Here is an 18,984-nt window from a genome sequence, read left to right as displayed (position 1 = left end):
AAGTTCCAGCACCTTTAAACTCAGAGGGAGGTGCTGGGAGTACTGAAGAGAGTGGGAGGTGAAGAAGGAGGGGACATCCAAAAGCAGTGCTGATCACAAACTGTGGAAGGGAGCACAGAGCTTGAGCATATGGTTGGATAAGGAGGTGAGATCCAAGGCTGGATAAGGAGGTGAGATCCAATAAGTCTGTGTAAGGCAGCATTGTGATGCAGAGTGCGAGGGGGGCAGAGAGCTGAAGCATTGTGTGTGTAAGACATGTAAAATTCTTGTTAGTGGTCCGCGGGATTCAAAATTTTAAGTTTTGTGGTCCATGAGATCCAAAAGGTTGGCGACCACTGAACTAGGGCCTGGGCTCCTGCCTAGGCTGCCTTGTGAATGACTCGGCAATGCCAATAATATGAAAGTTTACTGTAGTCAGATCTGTAAGTAATAAATTCTAAGTGCTTGTCATTGAAATCAGCGCTCTGAACATTGTCAGTACATGTTATGACTAATTTAAAAAGACCAAAGAAATTAAACATACAGTGTGATTAGAATAAGGCATCAAAAAGGGCACTGGGTGCACTTTCTTGATGCTTATAATTGCTTCCGGGCACACTGCATGCAAAAGAAGTATTGAGCTGAATTTCTAAGTGCTAGCGTTAACCCCGGCTTTTTCACATATGTACAGGATTCTGTTATGCATTAGGCCCTTGGATGTGCACAGCCCATAAGATTAGCCATGTAAGCGATCCTCAGGCTTGGAGGTGCACACTCCGGTATTGAGCCATTTACAAACAGCATTTTCAGATATTCCAAGAAAGGGGTGTTATTTATCACTATTATACTATGACCCTCCATGCTACATTGTTTACATTTTAATATATATCTTCTACCCTGTGCGTCATATGCTTTTGACATATAAACGCCAAACTGTCCATAAAACATTGCCCTGGTAATTACTGATGTACTCAGGAAAGACACCTTCCCAGCCCCAGAGTTTTCTTATCCCCAGAATCAATTCCTCCTTCCAGTGGCAGTGGTGGTGGTTCCAGCAGTAAGATCTGACATCAGACAGAAATGAAAAGAGGAGACACGGCCAGTGACCCCGAAAAATTAGAAGTGACGTCATCTACGCATCAGGTATCACAAACCATAAAGGACGTCACAAGCTTTATTTACACGGTTCTTACGTCCACATAACACAGCACCTGCAGAACCAGACTGTGGCTAAAACAGAGGGGAACTCTGCAGCCCCCCTCAGCAGTCCAAAACATACTGTAAGACTTTCTCTTGGGTTTAAATTGAGGAGAGTAGAAGGAAGAAGTAAGACTTCATTAACCCCTTGGCTGCCGTAAAGTGTGTGTAAGCCGAGCAGCAGAGGGGTTAACCCTCGGGTTGCCAGGGAAACGCTGTGATATGGTGAAGCGGGTGTCTTTGGCAGCTTGGGGTTGAAGATAACTATGGTCATGGTAAAGCGGCTTAAGCTTCTGTCTCGAACATCTTCTTTCTGCCTTCCATGCCGGATTTCTCTTCAATGTTCTTACGCCAGTCACCAACATCACGGAGATCCTTCTCCTGTGGACAGAGAAATATTCAAGCGTTATATTTTCTCCAACCATTTACTGAATGTGTCCTGACTGGTTGCACAGTTGTCTTCATTATACTTGTCCTTTCCATACCTAAAGGCCCATTACAGAATATCTAGTTTAGTCAAGAAATGGTTTTCTATTTTGAAAAAGTGTAGAGCAGTGGTATTTAAACTGCAGCCCTTTGCTAGTTTGTATCCGGCCCTTGGGGCACTCTTCCTCCCCACTTCTGCAAGACACTATTCCTCCCACTCACACCAACAATCGGGCATTATTCCTTCCACTGACACCAAAGATGGGGCACTATTCCTCCCACTGAGACCAATGATGGGGCACTATTCCTCCCACTGACACCAACAATCGGGCATTTTTCCTCCTACTGATATCAAGGATGGGGCACTATTCCTCCCACTGACCTCAACAATGGGGCACTATTTCTTCCTCTAATGCCAACGATGAACTGTTTACTCCCACTGATGCCAGGACAATTTCAACTTCCAATGACCACAGTCTTCCCCCCCTAAAGTCTGAAGTAAACTGGCCCTTTGTTTAGAAAGGTTGGAGACTCCTTGTGTAGAGAATAGTTAAAACCCCTATCAGGTTCAAGGTAGCCAACTTTCATTACATTTATGAACAGTATGTAAAATCCCATTTTTTTTTTTGCATCTGTCCATGAATATCTATTAAAGACATGCAGTCTGCATGTCCATAATGGACGTTCATGGACAGATGCAAAAATTAGGGATTTTACAAACTGTTTGTAAATTTACTCAAAGTTGGCAACCCTGTTCAGGTTTTTTTGCCATCATTATCTCAATTCCTTTCTTTTTTTGTGTTGAGACAAATCTGTAAGTGAAAGGAAATCGAACAAGTCTCTGGTACATGTGTGCCCATTGGAAGATTTCCCCTCTATTGCTGTTCCAGAGACAGTAGTCACCAGGACAAATAGAGAGGGTGAATCTCCATAACTGGACACGGGGAAAAATTGTTTCAGTAAAATGGTGGAATGTGTTTGGCTGAAGTCTCACCTTATCAGTGTCCTCTTTCTTGACCTGCTTGAGGTTGGCACGGAGCTCCATGTTGACCTTGTGTTTGGAACCCAACAAGGCACGGAGCATAGCGTCAGCAGACATACGCACACGTCTGAGTGCCGGCCTCTTGAATTTACCTCTCAGGTCAAAGATTTTCTGGTTTAAGTCTTCCAGCTGTGAACAGAATCAAAGAAAGTTTTAGTTTAAGATCGTTTCATTCTTTTATGAAGTTATATTAAGGTGCACAAAGCTTTTTTCTGTTCACTTTACTAAACGTGTTCTGTACTTTTTTTCCTTCCCTTAAAGTGTTGTGCAAATTTGGATTTTATATATCATAATTTCTCTCTGTTTGCCCCTAGTACCTGTGCTACTCTTTGACACATGGACAAAGGCAGATTGTATTGAGCCACAAAACACTAGAAACCAATAAACTTAAAGTGCTTCAAAACATATAGATCCCAAATACATTTTTTCTTCACCCTCTTCCAAGACCACATTTCTTTTACGTGACTGATATTTTAATTTTGTGTGGCTGCTGGCAAATTGATACACATGCTGGCTTCTTATATAGCCTTTAAATGGCAACATATCGTCACTAGAATTTTTAGTTCTGCTTAGTTCCCATGTCCATTACAAAGTTATATAATAAGATAATAAGAGTCTAAGAGCCGGTTCACACTATTACGACTTGCCAGGCGACTTGGTCAGCCTGGCAAGTCGCGCACCGTCGGGTCCATTGAGTAGTACAGGACCGGTTCTAATAGGAGCGACACAAGTCGCTCCGACTTAGAAAAAGGGTCCTGTACTACTTCGGGGCGACCTGCATAGACATTCATTTTATGAAGTCCGTGCAAGTCGCGGTGCACGCGACTTCACAGGTCGCCCCAGAAGTCGGAGCGACCTAATGTGAACGGGGGCTAACACTACTTTTATAGATTTTCCACAACACAAAAAAAAAGATCTATTGGGGAATCCAGCAGCATGAAAGTGATACCTCGTCAAGATAAATGAAGCAGTGGGTGATACAACAGCATGGGCTTGCCTAGGTCTGCTTCCCTGTAGACCAGGGTTCCATGGATCCCTAGGGTTCCTTCAGAGGTTGCAAGGGAGGAGGGTGAACAATGAGCAATTTCTGCCTCTCAGATAAGTTCCCACTGACACCATTAATCTTTTTAGCGATCTGTAAGGGGGAATTCTTCCCAATGATCCCAAGTGTAAAGAACATTCTTCTCACTGACCATCACACAAATGTATCATGAGTTGTAGATATAGTATTTTTTAAGGGGTTCCCTGAGCCTGGAAAGTTATTTGGAATGGTTGAGAAAGGCTGCTATAGGCTGTCCATAAACTAGATTGATAGAAAAAAACAACCAAATCATATGGGCACCAGCTCTCCCTGCCCCTTTTCATCTCCCAGATGCATTGGCTTGTGTCTACTTCTCTGTATAGTGCTCAAAACCCATTAATTTAATTAATAGCTCTGCCTGCTCCCTCCCACTTCTACAATCAGATGTGCCCACCTAGGTCTCCTTTTTTGTACAGTGCCCCAATAGCCCCAAAACTGAATAAAAAGTGACCAATACAAGTATCCACCAGCACTGCTTGCCCCTTCCAACACCCTTATGGCATATCAAAGATGGGCATCCTTACCAACTAATAGTGATGCACACAGGGTGGGCAAGACACATTCAACCAGGGTGCTTACTAAATCTCAGAGGATCCTTTTTATCAGGACTGTGGACTCTCTGAAAATAATCATACCCAATGTGTAGGTTTCTGGAGTTGCCTGATCTATGCGTGGCACTGTCCTGTTTTCCCTAACACTGGTTTGCTTTAAGCAGTGGTACCCCAGCAATCATATACACAGATAAACATTGCATGTTAATTAGGTTTTTCACAGTGGTATCATTAAAAACCTAATCAATACAATCTGAAAATGTCAATGTATATCCAGTAGGTTACCAAAGCAACTTAACCATAAATATAGATGCAAATATCCCCCAAGAACAAGGTGTAAGGACATATCTGGCCATCCTTGATTAAGTCACCTGGTCATTGGAACCCACTGCAGTCCTTGTTAGTTCTTCGATAAATTCCTCTGATTTATAGATTAGTATACATTATCAACCACTGTACGTATACATCACCAACCACTTCTAACTGCTCGTTTTCCCCTAAGAGTTCAGAGGCAGTCTGTCTGATAATAACGAAGTTATGAAGAAAGTCATGACTTTATAAGTCAAAAATGTACCTCTTTGGAGCTCTTCTGGACTTTGACCTCCATGTCGTACCTCTCCTCATCAACCACATCAATTTTGGCATGTAACTTCTTGCAGAATTCCTGGATGAAGATAAGGAAGTTAACAAACAAAATAAATAAAAAAAACTATGTTAACTCTGCACTAACTGAATTGTTGTAGATTTATACACAACAGGTAATCAAAATCTACATGACACTAACTGATTTACCAAGAAATGTTTTTTTTTATTCTTAATAATAGATTAAACTGTTAGAAAAGCTATTACTGTACAAAATGTATTTCTAAAGCTAGGTATACACAAGTAGAATTTACTTCAACATTTTTTGATGTAAGAACCTTTGTTCATTTTTGTAATCATTAGCGGGGTCAAATCGATATTAATTTTCAATCGCAGAGACTGGAACAGGCTGCAGTGCTGATCAATGTATTTTGACAATGGAAAAATCCCTGCTATCAGAATACAAAAGCATTGCGGGAAGAATTCCCCCTTCCACCTCACCCACATATCCATGTATGACCAGCCTTACTCTAATGTTCTTTTTGGACAGCAAATTCTTTTTCTTAACACACTTCTCATGAAAGTTGCATTGGTGCAATCTCTTTCTGATTGCATGCACTTTGACTGACCACCCTAAAATGATATTTTAGGATTTTTGGGGACTTCTTTTAAAATGAACCTGTCAGCTCTTGGGTTTAATTATCAGGTGTTTGAAATCTATGATGATTGCGGAGTATTGTCCTTGCAGTTGATTGATTGATACCAGACTCTTAAGTGGGGTACACACTAGTAGAAAATCTGCCGAAAATTCCCGCCCGAGGTAAAATTGTACGATTTTCGGTTAGTGTGTACACAACTTTCAGCAGCCGATGCCGACATTTTCAACGAAAAAAAAAAAACGGAGGGACAAACACCAAAATTTTTATCTTCCGTCCCCAGCACGACCAATTTTCGTTTAATGTGGATGCAGTACATCCGCAAAAAATTGGATACAAAAGACCGCGCATGATCTGAAGTTGCTGACGACCCGTAAGTCTAGGAACAAACGTCCCAAAAAAAAACAAAAAAAATTGGACGAGAAATTTCGTGAACATTATATATTGTCAACTAAAAATGGTTATGATCGCTGAGCATGAGAGAGAAAAATGCCTTAAGACAGGCCATACATTATGCAGATTTCTTTTTTTCAACTACATGTTGAAGAAAAGAAAATTGCTTGATTCCCCCATCAACACTGACTGTGTTGAATCCCCCCACAGCGCAATTGTGTTCTGCTGACATGGAGCTTGGGAAGCCTTCCATATGGGTAGAATACAATGACCACTGTTGGTGGACATAGCCACCTGACAGTGATCAGGCAAAAAAACCCAGACAGGTTAGTTGTGCTGAAGTTGATTGATGGATCAACTTCAGTACAAGAAGCCTGCCCATAGACAGGTATGAAATTCCGCCAGTTTCTGCTGGACCTGCCAAATTTTGATCCGTCTATGGCTGACTTTAGGCATCCACAACTTATTTTCTGAGGGACCCAGAGAGCCCTATTGATCTTGGCATGATAACACCACACATGTCAATAGAAATGAGAACAGCGGACATTAGGAGGTTCTAAACATTTACATCCAGTGTGAAACACTGGGTTCTACTTGGATAGATTTGAAGTGGTGGTAAATGTAGGGATGTACTTACTTATTCCATATGATAAATCTGCACTTTTGTTAATTTAGATAATTAAAATGAATATACCATATCAATTGCATGCATTTTTTGTTCAAGCATGTCACCTTTATCTTTAAGCACTACTTGAATCAAGATCTAATGTTTACCTCTTCCAATATGTTAACAAAGTCAACAATTTCTATGGGCGTTCTTACTTTTCCTTATGACTGTACTTTTAAATTTAGATAATCCAAGCCAGTACCATATAGTAAAATCTACTTTTAGCTTGAGCTGTTACTACTGATAGAACGTTGATCTGTTCAACCTTCTGTACCCCGTAGAAACCACATTGTGTTAATAATCAGATCACTTTGCCTAGTTTATCAAAACCTAGAAGAAATGAATCTGTAACATAGGTATGGAAGGAGAATTTGACTGATTTCAATGCACAATGCAGACTGTATTTCCTCAATATCTTTGCTAATGAAGACTGGCGCTGTCAGTCTTATTCACTAAGAAAGAGAAATCACCAATGGCAACCTATGAGAAACCACTTCCTAACGGAAAGATAAGGAGTGTTAAATCCTATGGTACCTGAAGATCTTGCAAGGAACTTGGGAGGCTCAGAGGGGGGCAGTTTTCAGACAGGTAACGTTCTTTGTCAGCAGCTGCGTCAGCCTCTTCTTTCTCTAGAGCAGTTTTCGCCACCTGGAGCATCAAGCTCTGTCCATAGAAAATAAAGAGTGTTAGGAAGCTGCACACTTTATATTTCTTTAAAGTGTAAGTTACATTGTGGGTTTTGGAGTAAGGACTGTGAGATCCAAAGCACTTTTTTTTTTCCCCATCTAGTAGAGTGGGATGGCAGTGCACATTGCCACTGATAGGGGGCAACCACCAGTCCTCCTGTAGTGGGCTCCCCCAACAGCACTAGGAATCGGTGCAGTCGGGCAGAGGGGCAATTACAGAAGGAAGCCCTGTGTGGATCTCTGCAGCAGCTGAAAGCCATTTTCCCCTCCTCCTGCCAGTTTTCACCTGCTACAGGGAGAGACACAGACACAGGGCATCATACCCGTAATTCCTTCTCTGACATCGATCCCCCTCCTTGTTCTGCCTGCTTCTGACCCCCCCCCTCCCATGTGCCCCCTTTTTTTTAAATTGTAAAATAAAATCATTGTAAAACTTTTTAACATTTAAAAAAAAAAAGTTTTACATTTTTTTTTTAATGTAAAAAACAATTAAAAAAGGGCTAATTCACACAGGTTCTCTGTTATGTTTGTGTCCGCTAATAATGATTTCAGTGTATTTTTAGTAAAAATATTGTCTTGATAAATTGGGGGGGGGGGCTGCCAGGTAGACTGTATGGCGCTCAGTGATTTCTAACAGCAGCCCTGGTGGTGCAGCTAGTGTATGGATGCTCAGTTGTTGAAGTCTTGAGTTGACATCCAAGTACACCTAGATTACACCTAGTAGTAAAACATACAGGCTAGATTAATAAGCACTACAAAGTACAACAGGTATTTGTACAGTGCAAGTCATATTTTAAAGTGCATGTATAGACAAAATTTATTTTTTTAGTCTTTGATAGAGCAAGGAAGGGTTACCCTGTCATTTTATGCCCCATTGGGGATATTTTTCTTTGTTTCTTGTCCCAGAGATGAAGAGTGAGAGGAAAGCTCTACAAACAGAGAATTATAATCTTAATTGTCACCGGAACAGATGTCCCCATTGGAAGATTTACCCACACCTCTTGTTCAGGTGACAGGTGTAAAATTTTTGATTTTTCGGATGTTAATGGTCACCAGGACAAGTAGAGAGGGTGAATCTCTTCAGAGTCAATACAGCAATAAAAACCTGGCAAGTTTTCAAACTATTTCCTATTCTATTCAAAACTAAAAGAAAAAAGTGTTGGCTATACATGCACTTTAACATCATTGATGCTCTTTGTATTGCGGCACTGAATACACCAGACGTGGTAGTTGTATTACTAGAAAGTTCTGTAAGAGTGGTGACTAAAGCTGGTGATAGATGGGTAGAATTTGGAATGAAAATTCATAGGAAAAGAATGTTCTAGGAAAGTTTGTTTGTTTTTATAATCATTAGCTGGTCAAATTGACATGAAAGCCCCTTTCACACAGTTCAGATCTGCCTGTCCATTTTTTTGGTGGATCTGAACGGATGCCCCATGCATCACTATTATGGGACATCAGATGTCAGCGGAGACATGTCTCCGCTGACATCTGATCCCTGAAATCTGGATGGATGGAAACCCTATTTTTCATCCGTCAAGCGGATCGGATCGGATGAGAACGGACAGACGGTTTGTTCCCATCCGATTCCCCCATAGAGAACAGCGGGGACCTGACAGCTCTGTCTCCACACACAGCGCGGAGACAGAGCTGCCATCTGCTTGCTCAGCGGGGGGTCGGCAGATCATTCCCCCGCTGAGAAAAACAAAGTCCGCCGACGGACCGCCAGGTGTGAAAGGGGCCTTATTTTTGACCACTGCAATGAGAACATTGGAAAGAGCAGGATGGAAATTTTTTCTTGAACAAACAAATTTCTAGCAATGTATGTGGTTTTCATGAATGTTCATTTATTCCAAAAATCAAATGTTAAATGCCATTAGAATTTTTTGAAAATTGTACTGAGAATTTTCGTATGAATGTTGCTAAGACTTTTCCTAGCTAATGATTATAAAAACAAACAAACTTTCCTAGAACATTCTTTTCCTATGAATTTTCGGAATTCTATTCTTCTATGGCCAGCCTAATGCCTCGTACTCACGCAACGATTATCGGCCGACCGATCGTACGACTTTTGTCCAGAGTGGTGTTTTGTTGGTTGGAATGTGCCTAGACTGCACACGAATTTTCTCAGCCAACAAAAATCTACTTCTGAAGTGATGTCACGTGATGGTTTACTTTCCATGTGTTTTTTCTTCTCTGAGCATGCCCAGTCTTGCTCATCAGATTTTTGTCTGCCGAAATCTGTACTGACTGACGGAAAATCGGCCGTTGTGTTGATGGCCAACAAAAATTTTATAGCCTGCACACCAGATTTTTTTCGGCCGAAAAGTCGGAGTCGGTTGTCGGAAGCATCATACTAACAAGCCGAAAAACGGCCGATCGGACGTTGGCCGAAAATTCCCGGCCAATAATCGATGCGTGTGTACGGGGCATTAGACTAAGAGAGGACATAGATCAAAAGAATAATCTTAGCCATAGATATGTGATGACCCTGATCCAGCTGTTTGTGACCAGATTGGGCTCAGGCCTCTAATGTAATACCAATTAAAAACTAGGGGTACATCACAGCTGTTTGATGGCTATCTCATGTATTCTACATCAGGGACCCAAAACTGTACAATGTTTCAAGTACAGTGAGGCCTTCATCGGCTCATGATTATCGTGTATGTATAGCCAAAACTTTTTTCCTTTTTCTGATAGAACAGGAAAGGGCAAAAAGTCTTGTTGGTTTCTTCTTTTGTTTCCTATGTCCAGCTGAGGATATTTACCTTTGCATTATGTCCCTAAGGCACAACAGGAAGTAAGAGGAAGCCCTAATTTCATAGGGCCGATTCATATCTGTTTGCTTTGGTACATTGCTTTATTGCATACGACATTGCATTGCATTAAAGTGGTAGTAAACTCAGTAAACAAAAAAAAATGTTTACTCCTGCAAGGCAATGTTATAATGTGCTAGTATGCATCTCATACTGGCACATTATGTGAAACCTACCTTAAAACGAAGCCCTCCCGTGGCTTGCTGTCACTGCTGCGAGCTTCCATATTCACCTCGTCTCCCTTCTGGGTTTGCCAGCTCTGATTCTGATCCTCTAAATCAGGGATCCTAAAACTACGGCCCTCCAGCTGTTGCGGAACTACACATCCCATTGTAAAAGCATTGAAAACTCTGAGATTCACAGACATGACTAGGGATGATGGGAACTGTAGTTCCTGAACAACTAGAGGGTCATAGTTTGAAGACCCCTGCTCTAAATGGACGAGCCGCCATGATATCACTCCTATGCATGCGAATGGGAGTCACTGTTCACCGCACAGGGCTCTGAAGGAACAGCAGGAGCACCATCGATTTCACAAGTAAATATCTCCTAAATGGTGCACGTTTAGGAGATATTTACTGAACCTATAGGTAAGCCTTATCATAGGCTTACCTATAGGTAAAAATCAACCAAGGGAGTTTACTTCCACTTGGCAGCCCATTCATTTTGAGTGTGCTGCAAATGCACCAGGGCTGACAGAAAAAGCTATAAAAAGTATTTTTTTCTGACGCAGCACACCACAACACGCATAGGTGGAGGTACTTGGGTGGGCATTCAAAATGAATGGCACCACAGAACACCAACGCACATAGCGTACATTACTGAAATGGTGTAACTAAGCCCTTAGACAGGTGTCACCCAAACAGATGTCCCCAATGGAAGACAAACTCCCACCTCCTGTTCTAGTGACAACAACTATAACATTTGGATGTGTCATCACTTTCACACACATCACAGTTAGGCCTCATGTACACTGCTGATGGTAAATGGATGTTTAGGAGCAGTTGGGCGTTTTTTTCAGCAGCCCCTGAACTCTCCTCTATGTTATCTTATCTGTCCATGTACACTGAGACATTTAAAGTCGTTTGGAGGCAGTTGAGTTTAGTGGCATTTTTTGTTAAAGCAAAAAAAATGCGTTCAGGCGTAAGTTTTTTGGCATTTGAAATGCCAAATGCTTGTAACAGCGTGTAAACACGTCTAAACACGGTAACTCGCATTTTTGAGCGTTTCGGTTATAGGTGTTTTCAATGGGGATATGTTTCTGACCATTTTACAATGTAAAAAAGCTTCTAAATGCAAACATGGCATGTAAATGCAAAAAATCTGACGTTTTTACCCGTCGGTTGCTAGCTGTCAAGTTCCAGTGTTGCGGGAGAGGTTTTTAAACGTCCCGTGTACATGAAGCCAGGACCACCTCATCCCTTTAATCCAGGACACATATGAATTACACAGGTTCTGAGGCTGATATAATGCACATAAGGCACTAAGTGAGTTTAATTACCACCTTAATCAGCCTCAGAACCTGTGTAATTAATGTGTGTCCTGGTTTAAAGGGATGGGGTGGCATCTCTAATCACAGTAGTCACTGAAGAAATACGGAAGGTGGATTTACAAAGACCGCATTAAAAACCTGGCAGGGATTCTAACTTTCCCTACTCTATCCAAAACTGAAAATAAAAAGAAGTTTTGACTATACATAACACTTTTAATCTCTTTACTACTAAGATGTGTCTCTTCTTGTTCACAATAACATAATTTACAACAAACTAAAAATACTTTGGGGGATTTACTAAAACTGGAGAATGTAAAAGCTGATTTACCTCTGCATGGTAGCCAATCAGCTTCTAACTTCAGCTTGTTCAATTAAGTTTTGACAAAAAAAACTAGAAGCTGATTGGTTTCTTTAACCACTTGCCGACCGCCGCACGACTATCTACGTCGGCGGTCAGCCCCTCACAGGCAAACTAACGTAGGGCTACGTTGCTTGCTTGTGAGGGTCTAGGGAGCGAGCGCGCGCCCCCCGGGGCGCGCTCCCGCTCCCGCGTGGTCACGGACCCCCCCGCGCGTGTGACCAGCGGACCCGATGTCCGCCGGTCACTCGGCGATCGGCGGGGGAGAGGGAGAATGTCAGGCAGCTTGTGTAAACAAACTGCCTGTCATTCTCCTCGCTGCAAAGACACTGATAAAACGGATCTGGTATGTAGATCCGTTGATCAGTGTCCTTACAGCTAGAGCCACAGCCAATCACAGTAGAAACCACGCCCCTAGGGACACACACAGCCCCTCCCTTCCAAATAAAGTTAACCCCTTCACTACCAGTGTATTTTTACAGTAACAGTGCATATGTATAGCACTGATTACTGTAGAAATGTCACTGGTAACCCCAAAAGTGTCAAAAATGTCAGTCAAGGGTCCGATCTGTCCGCCGCAATGTCGCAGTACCGCAAAAAAAATCGCAGATCGCCGCCATTACGCGTTAAAAAAAAAAACAACAAAAATGACAAAAATCTTTCCCTTTGTTAGTAAACGCGATAACTTTTGCGCAAACCAATCAAAATACGCTTTTTGCGATTTTTTTTACCAAACATAGGTAGCATAAAATAAATTGGCCGAAAATTTTTAAAAATTTTGATTTTTACATTTTTTTTGGGGGAATTTCATATAAAAAAATGTGAAAAATATTGCTATTTTTGCAAAATTGACGCTCTTTTTTTGTTTATAGCGCGTGATCAAAAAATCGCACAGGTGATCAAATACCACCAAAAGAAAGCTCTGTTTGTGGGAAAAAAAGGACGTCAAATTCGTTTAGGTACAGCGTCGCACGACCGCGCAATTGTGCGTTAAATTCACGCAGTGCCGAATCGCAAAATACCCCCTGGTCGGAATGGGGGTAAAATCTTCCGGGGCTTAAGTGGTTGAAGAGCTGCACCAGATTTTGCACTCTCTGGGTTTAGTAAATCAATCCCATTGTGCTGCTAATGAGGTGATGAGTAACAGGTTGTTTCTCCTAGTAGCAAAGATATTGCTACTTAAGCTGGATACACACTCTACAATTTTCATGAGATTTTTTCCTTTAGATTTACCAAAACCATATAATATGAGGTCAGACCTAAACACTTTCAATTTGTATGCAGTCAGGCAGGCCCTTGCACTACATAGTTGAAGGTAAATCTAAAGGAAATCTAACAACAAAAGTTGTATAGTGTGTATCCAGCTTAAGGCAACTTTTGTTGTTAGATTTCCTTTAGATTTAAGGCCCGTACACACGAGTGGAAATTCGGCTGGGAATTTTCGTACGACGACCAATCTGCCGATTTTCGGCTTGTTAGTATGATGCTTCCGACAACCGACTCTGACTTTTCGGCTGAAAAAATCCTGGTGTGCAGGCTATAAAATTTTTGTCGACCATCAAAACACGTCCGATTTTCGTCTCATTAGTACAGATTTCGATGGGGAAAAATCTTATGAGCAAGACTAGGCATGCTCAGAGAGAAAGAACACAAAGAAAGCAATCCAACACATGACATCACTTCTGAAGTAGAATTCTGTCGTGCGGGAAAATTCGTGTGCAGTCTAGAGCACATTCCAACCAACAGACACCACTCTGGACAAAAGACGGACGACCGTTTGGCGGGAATTAGTTGCGTGTGTACGAGGCTTTACCTTCAACTATGTAGTGCAAGAGCCTGCCTGATTGCATACAAATTGAAAGTGTTTAGGTTTGACCTCGTATTATATGGTTTTGGTAAATCTAAAGGAAAAAAATCTAAAGACAATTGTATAGTGTGTATGGCCCATAAGGCCTGGGTTAATGTGACCTGTTCATGGGCATTGTCGATACTTTGGAGCATAATAGTACAAAAAAGTAGGTATACCGATCAGGCAGTATATGCAATAAAAAAACAAAACCTCTGAAAATACATTATAGTCTCCAGTTATTGAACAAGAACATTTATTAATATTATTCTGCAAATATGTGTTTTTTCAATTGCTGTGGTCTCTTTGATAATTGTTGCATTCACACTTTGAGCCAAAGTAATATAAAATGTAATCAGATAGACATTAAACAAAGCACAAGCTGTAAGGGTTTGCAGTAACCAATAGCAACCAATCAGAAAACAGATTTTAAATAACAGAAGGACAGATCCTCGAAAGCTGATATTGAACTGGTTGCTATGGGTGACTACTGCCCACCACTTCCTATTGTGCTACATACAGTACATTAGGCAACAAACCTGTAGGGTTGATTTCCCAAAACTGGAGAGTGCAAAACCTGGTTCAGCTCTGCATAGAAACCAATCAGCTTCCAGGTTTTTTTTTTTTTTTTTTTTTTGGCAAAGCCCAATTAAACAGGCTGAAGTTAGAAGCTGATTGGCTACTATGCTTAGCTGCACCAGATTTTGCACTCTCCAGTTTTATTAAATCAATCCCTTTGTGTTTTATTGATTTACAGTGACACTGCAAAGAGAAAGCAAGACTCACATAGTAATGTTGATAATTACAGACCCATGCTTACCCACACATAGTAACATGCGCTCGCACAAAAAGATATCATAGCGCATATGTATCACAAATTTGTGTATATAATTTAGAGTTAAATTAGAAAACCATCATTAAATCTACAAAGTTAACCTACATCGTATTGTTTTTTTTTTTCTTATGCAAGCAATCATTGCTTTCCAATTTTCCTTACCTTCAGGTGCGTTTTACGGGAATTTGACATTTTAGACATCTTGGCGGTTTATGTGATACCTGCAAATGAAACACCAAGAATATTACTGTTAGTTCGTTTACTGTCTCTGATATAAGGCAAGCATTATAACAGTATCAATGCCGACAAACCACCCAGGATGTACCGATAAGTTCCGGAGTAAACTTTGGTCCTGACTTCTGCCTACAAAAATCTCGAAGTTCTAAACTGAATCCTTGGCTGTTCTTCTTTTTCAGTCTCTCCCCACCCCCTAAATAGACCACAGCTGGGGGTTTAGAGACACTGACACCTGCTTCCTCTTTTAAGTCACTCGATCTCATGGGAAGTATGAGAAACTGTAAGACTTTCCCAAAATATCTTGAAGAACCTCTAAGGAACGTCAGCTGTCTCTCCTCATCCAAGTTGTGACTGACCAGCAAATCTTCACTGGCAGCCCTCAGACCATAAAGAGGGCACAGGTGAAAATAGTGAGGATTATATACTCCTGCTGCTTGATCCTGGCACTAGACATATTTAGGGAGGTCTTATTTCATACCCCAAATAAAGAACATGCTGTACTCTCTTAAAAATGCTAAGTAGCTCTGTGTGCCTACCCAGAGTCACCATGGTCAATTGCTTTGACTTTATTTAATAACAAAGTACAAGAGCAATGAACCCTTAGCAACCAATCGCAACACAGTTTTGCCTAATCCATGATTTTTGACTAATCTTGAAGGGTTATTGCACATATTACATAATGCCACTGGGTCCAACATTGCATGTAATGTGTAAACAAAGGGGGCCTTTACGACAAGTGGTGAACATCATACTTCTCTAATCAGTTTCTACACTGAAAAGTTCCTTATATATCTACTAAAAAAGTTCATATCTGCATCCTATGTATATTGAACACGCAATGCGACCCACAATTGGTTCCAGAACCATAGCAGCAGGGTGACAATTCCCAGCACACCCCAAAGCACGCTGAGGTTTGTGATTCGATAGTTTCAAGAAACACTATACCTGACATGCAAAATATTCATGTTGCTAATACAAAAACAACAGCTTAGCTACGCAACTACGGTGATATTAAATACCCAACATGTTGCAAAGTCTTTAAGTGGCCGATAAGGCTAAAAACTTATTTTTGGGTGTCGAAAAACAGCTAATTAGATGAATTGGTTTTCTAAAGGCATAGTGAATATTCCCTGAGCAAAACAGAGTCACTAAGAATAGCCAATTGCCCACTATGTTGACTCTTATATTAACTTTGCTCTACTGTTTTAAGAAAACAAGGTAGCAGAAACAATAAAGACCTTCTGCCATGCTTAATACACCAAATCTGAAGAACCTGAGAACTCCTACAAGCATGACAAATGCTTTTAATAAGAGATACGACACTTTGTACAGTATATGCATACATGCTCATAATACATTTGTCTGATCAATCATTTTAACTTTTTTAGTGGCACTCATTTTCTAACCTGGAATGCCAAGAATTGGTATACTACAGCTTTTGGACCTCGAGATTAAAGGTAGCTAGATGGACGTATAGCAATCTGAATATTATGAACCGTCTAATGAATTATTTTAACTATAAATAGTAATTTATTTCACTCATTTTCTAACCTGGAATGCCAAGAATTGGTATACTACAGCTTTTGGACCTCGAGATTAAAGGTAGCTAGATGAACGTATAGCAATCTGAATAATATGAACTGTCTAATCAATCATTTTAAGTATAAATAGTAATTTATTTCACTCATTTTCTAACCTGGAATGCCAAGAATTGATATACTCCAGTATTTGGACCTTGAGATTAAAGGTAGCTAGATGGACGTATAGCAATCTGAATATTATGAACTGTCTAATCAATTATTTTAACTATAAATAGTAATTTATTTCATTCATTATTTTCTAACCTGGAATGCCAAGAATTGGTATACTCCAGTCTTTGGACCTTGAGATTAAAGGTAGCTAGATGGACGTATAGCAATCTGAATATTATGAACGTTCTAATCTATTATTTTAATTATAAATAGTAATTTATTTCACTCATTTTCTAACCTGGAATGCCAAGAATTGGTATACTCCATTCTTTGGACCTCAAGATTAAAGGTAGCTAGATGGACGTATAGCAATCTGAATATTATGAACTGTCTAATCAATCATTTTAACTATAAATAGTAATTTATTTCACTCATTATTTTCTAACCTGGAATGCCAAGAATTGGTATACTCCATTCTTTGGACCTCGAGTTTAAAAAGTAGCTAGATGGACGTATAGCAATCTGAATATTATGAACTGTCTAATCAATTATTTTAATTATAAATAGTAATTTATTTCACTAATTTTCTAACCTGGAATGCCAAGAATTGATATACTCCAGTCTTTGGACCTCAAGATTAAAGGTAGCTAGATGGACGTATAGCAATCTTAATATTATGAATTATCTGAGCCCTGTACAATCAATGATTACTGATCATTGATTTTGATTCTACACTACCGATTGAAAGGTAGCATCATAAGGGCCAGTTTATACCTTTTTATCCCTGCCCATATCTATCTATCAATCAACTGAGCATATTGCATGAAACTTTCCAAAGTGTCGGATCTCTTACAGTGCCAACACAGCTCTCCCAATGCTATGATCCCTACGCCAAGTCATACCATAAAAATGTTTCCCCAGCTCCAGCTTTCCAGGAATTCATGAAAAGAGTTTAAAAAAATGATGACCATTTATAAAACGTACGCAGGTAGCTTCTGCTTGTTGTATTTATTTTCTTACAGCCTGTCTCTTACACATAAACCCTTATTTTACTACGTTTTTAACTGTCATATAAGATATGTAATTCGCAAAATAGCACTTTTTAGTAAAGAGCAAAAATGTAGCTGTCTCCAGTTTTGTGAACGGCCATGAATGTGTTATACAGTACATCTAGCAGTCCTATAAACCTGATGACAAATTTCAATTTCAACACACATACATTGCTCATCTCTAATCAGCCGGGTGAAAAAATGGAACCTGAGATAAATCATGAATAGTAATTACTGTAGTCGTAATTCTAATTTCTATTTGGCATATGAATTTTTTTTTAATTGCAATATGTATATATATATATACATATATATATATATATATATATATATATATATATGTGTGTGTGTGTGTGTGTGTTTATGTTGGTAATTTCATCAGTTAATTATGAACTCTTCCTTAAACTCATTTTAAATATGAAATCTACCCTTATGCAACTGCATGTCCTTCATCAGGAAACGGTAATCTTGTGAAACTGGTGTTGTAAGAAGAATATGTTGATAGGGAATATGATACGATTGTATTCTTGGTATTAGGGAATGGTCAAGGCTTGGTCCTACTAAGCTATGCACCTAAGGCCAGATAACAGTTGCCCACTTGCCAGCTGTTTTGTAGCCATTCTGTCTCCCCCCTGATATATACATGGAGTGCATACATTTGTCGCTGAGGATTATTTTGCTGTAACACAAGCCCTAGGGTGCCTTATTTCGCTGGGCTGGCTTTTTTCTTACCTGTCCCTTGTGGACGGAGCCCTCAGAATGAAGCAGGGGTTGGACTGTAAGTGATGGACATTGAGGGGGGTATTAATATGCTGGGGGAGCCCTGGTCATTTGATGTCTAGCTCAGTAAGGACATGCAAACCCCCACCAGCCAATCACGTGGCAGGAGACACAAATACTCAGGACCTCCTACCCCAGCTCATCTTAAGACATCTTAACCCTTTGATTGCTCTGCAGTGGCACTAGATTACTAAAATCCTTTCATTTTTTGATTGCCCCTGGATGAATACTTAAGAATTTTTTTTGGTTTTAGGGTCACCTCCTATTACTCAAACAGACTTGTTAAAAAAAAAGGTGATGCCAGTGTCTCAAGTCGCTTGTCTTGCGTTAGTAGGGAAGCCCCTGTCCTATTCTTGAACTAAGCCCCACCTGTCCCTGCATGCAGCCACTGATATATGATACTGCTGCCCATACAGTCTATGACATTACTTGCTATTTTATTACTGCTCATTCACACACCTCTGCCCCACAGTGTTCTCAAACATTCACTCTTGTTTGCTCTCTGGGGACACTAATGATTTAGCCACTTGGGGATAAGAAGCAGTAAAGTGCTGCCCTCTACTGCACATTATGCTTATTGCAAGTACAATGCATCTAAACTTTCATGAGGTTCCCTTGTC

At 40.3% G+C, this 18,984-nt stretch overlaps 1 protein-coding gene across 2 annotated transcripts; it reads right to left on the bottom strand.

The window, feature by feature from the left end:
• Nucleotides 1–1,084: 1,084 nt before the first annotated feature.
• TNNI2 (troponin I2, fast skeletal type) lies at nt 1,085–18,415 on the bottom strand. 2 transcript variants are annotated; one of them, XM_082270619.1, is made up of 6 exons: nt 18,317–18,415; nt 14,770–14,828; nt 7,109–7,237; nt 4,851–4,940; nt 2,597–2,773; nt 1,085–1,557 (listed from the first exon to the last, which is right to left on the bottom strand). In XM_082270619.1, the coding sequence occupies exons 2-6, from the start codon at nt 14,806–14,808 to the stop codon at nt 1,462–1,464; spliced, it is 531 nt and encodes a 176-aa protein (XP_082126745.1). In that variant the 5' UTR covers nt 14,809–14,828; nt 18,317–18,415; the 3' UTR covers nt 1,085–1,461. The 2 variants fall into 2 exon arrangements, with proteins under 2 accessions (XP_082126745.1, XP_082126746.1); XM_082270620.1 differs by lacking the exon at nt 18,317–18,415 and adding an exon at nt 14,933–15,006.
• Between the last annotated feature and the right edge of the window lie 569 nt (nt 18,416–18,984).

The sequence above is a fragment of the Pelophylax lessonae genome, assembly GCF_965119305.1.
Source record: "Pelophylax lessonae genome assembly, chromosome: 10".
NCBI classification, from domain to species: domain Eukaryota; kingdom Metazoa; phylum Chordata; class Amphibia; order Anura; family Ranidae; genus Pelophylax; species Pelophylax lessonae.
Note: the sequence above shows the minus strand (reverse complement) of the source record. Positions and strands in the feature narration are given on the sequence as shown.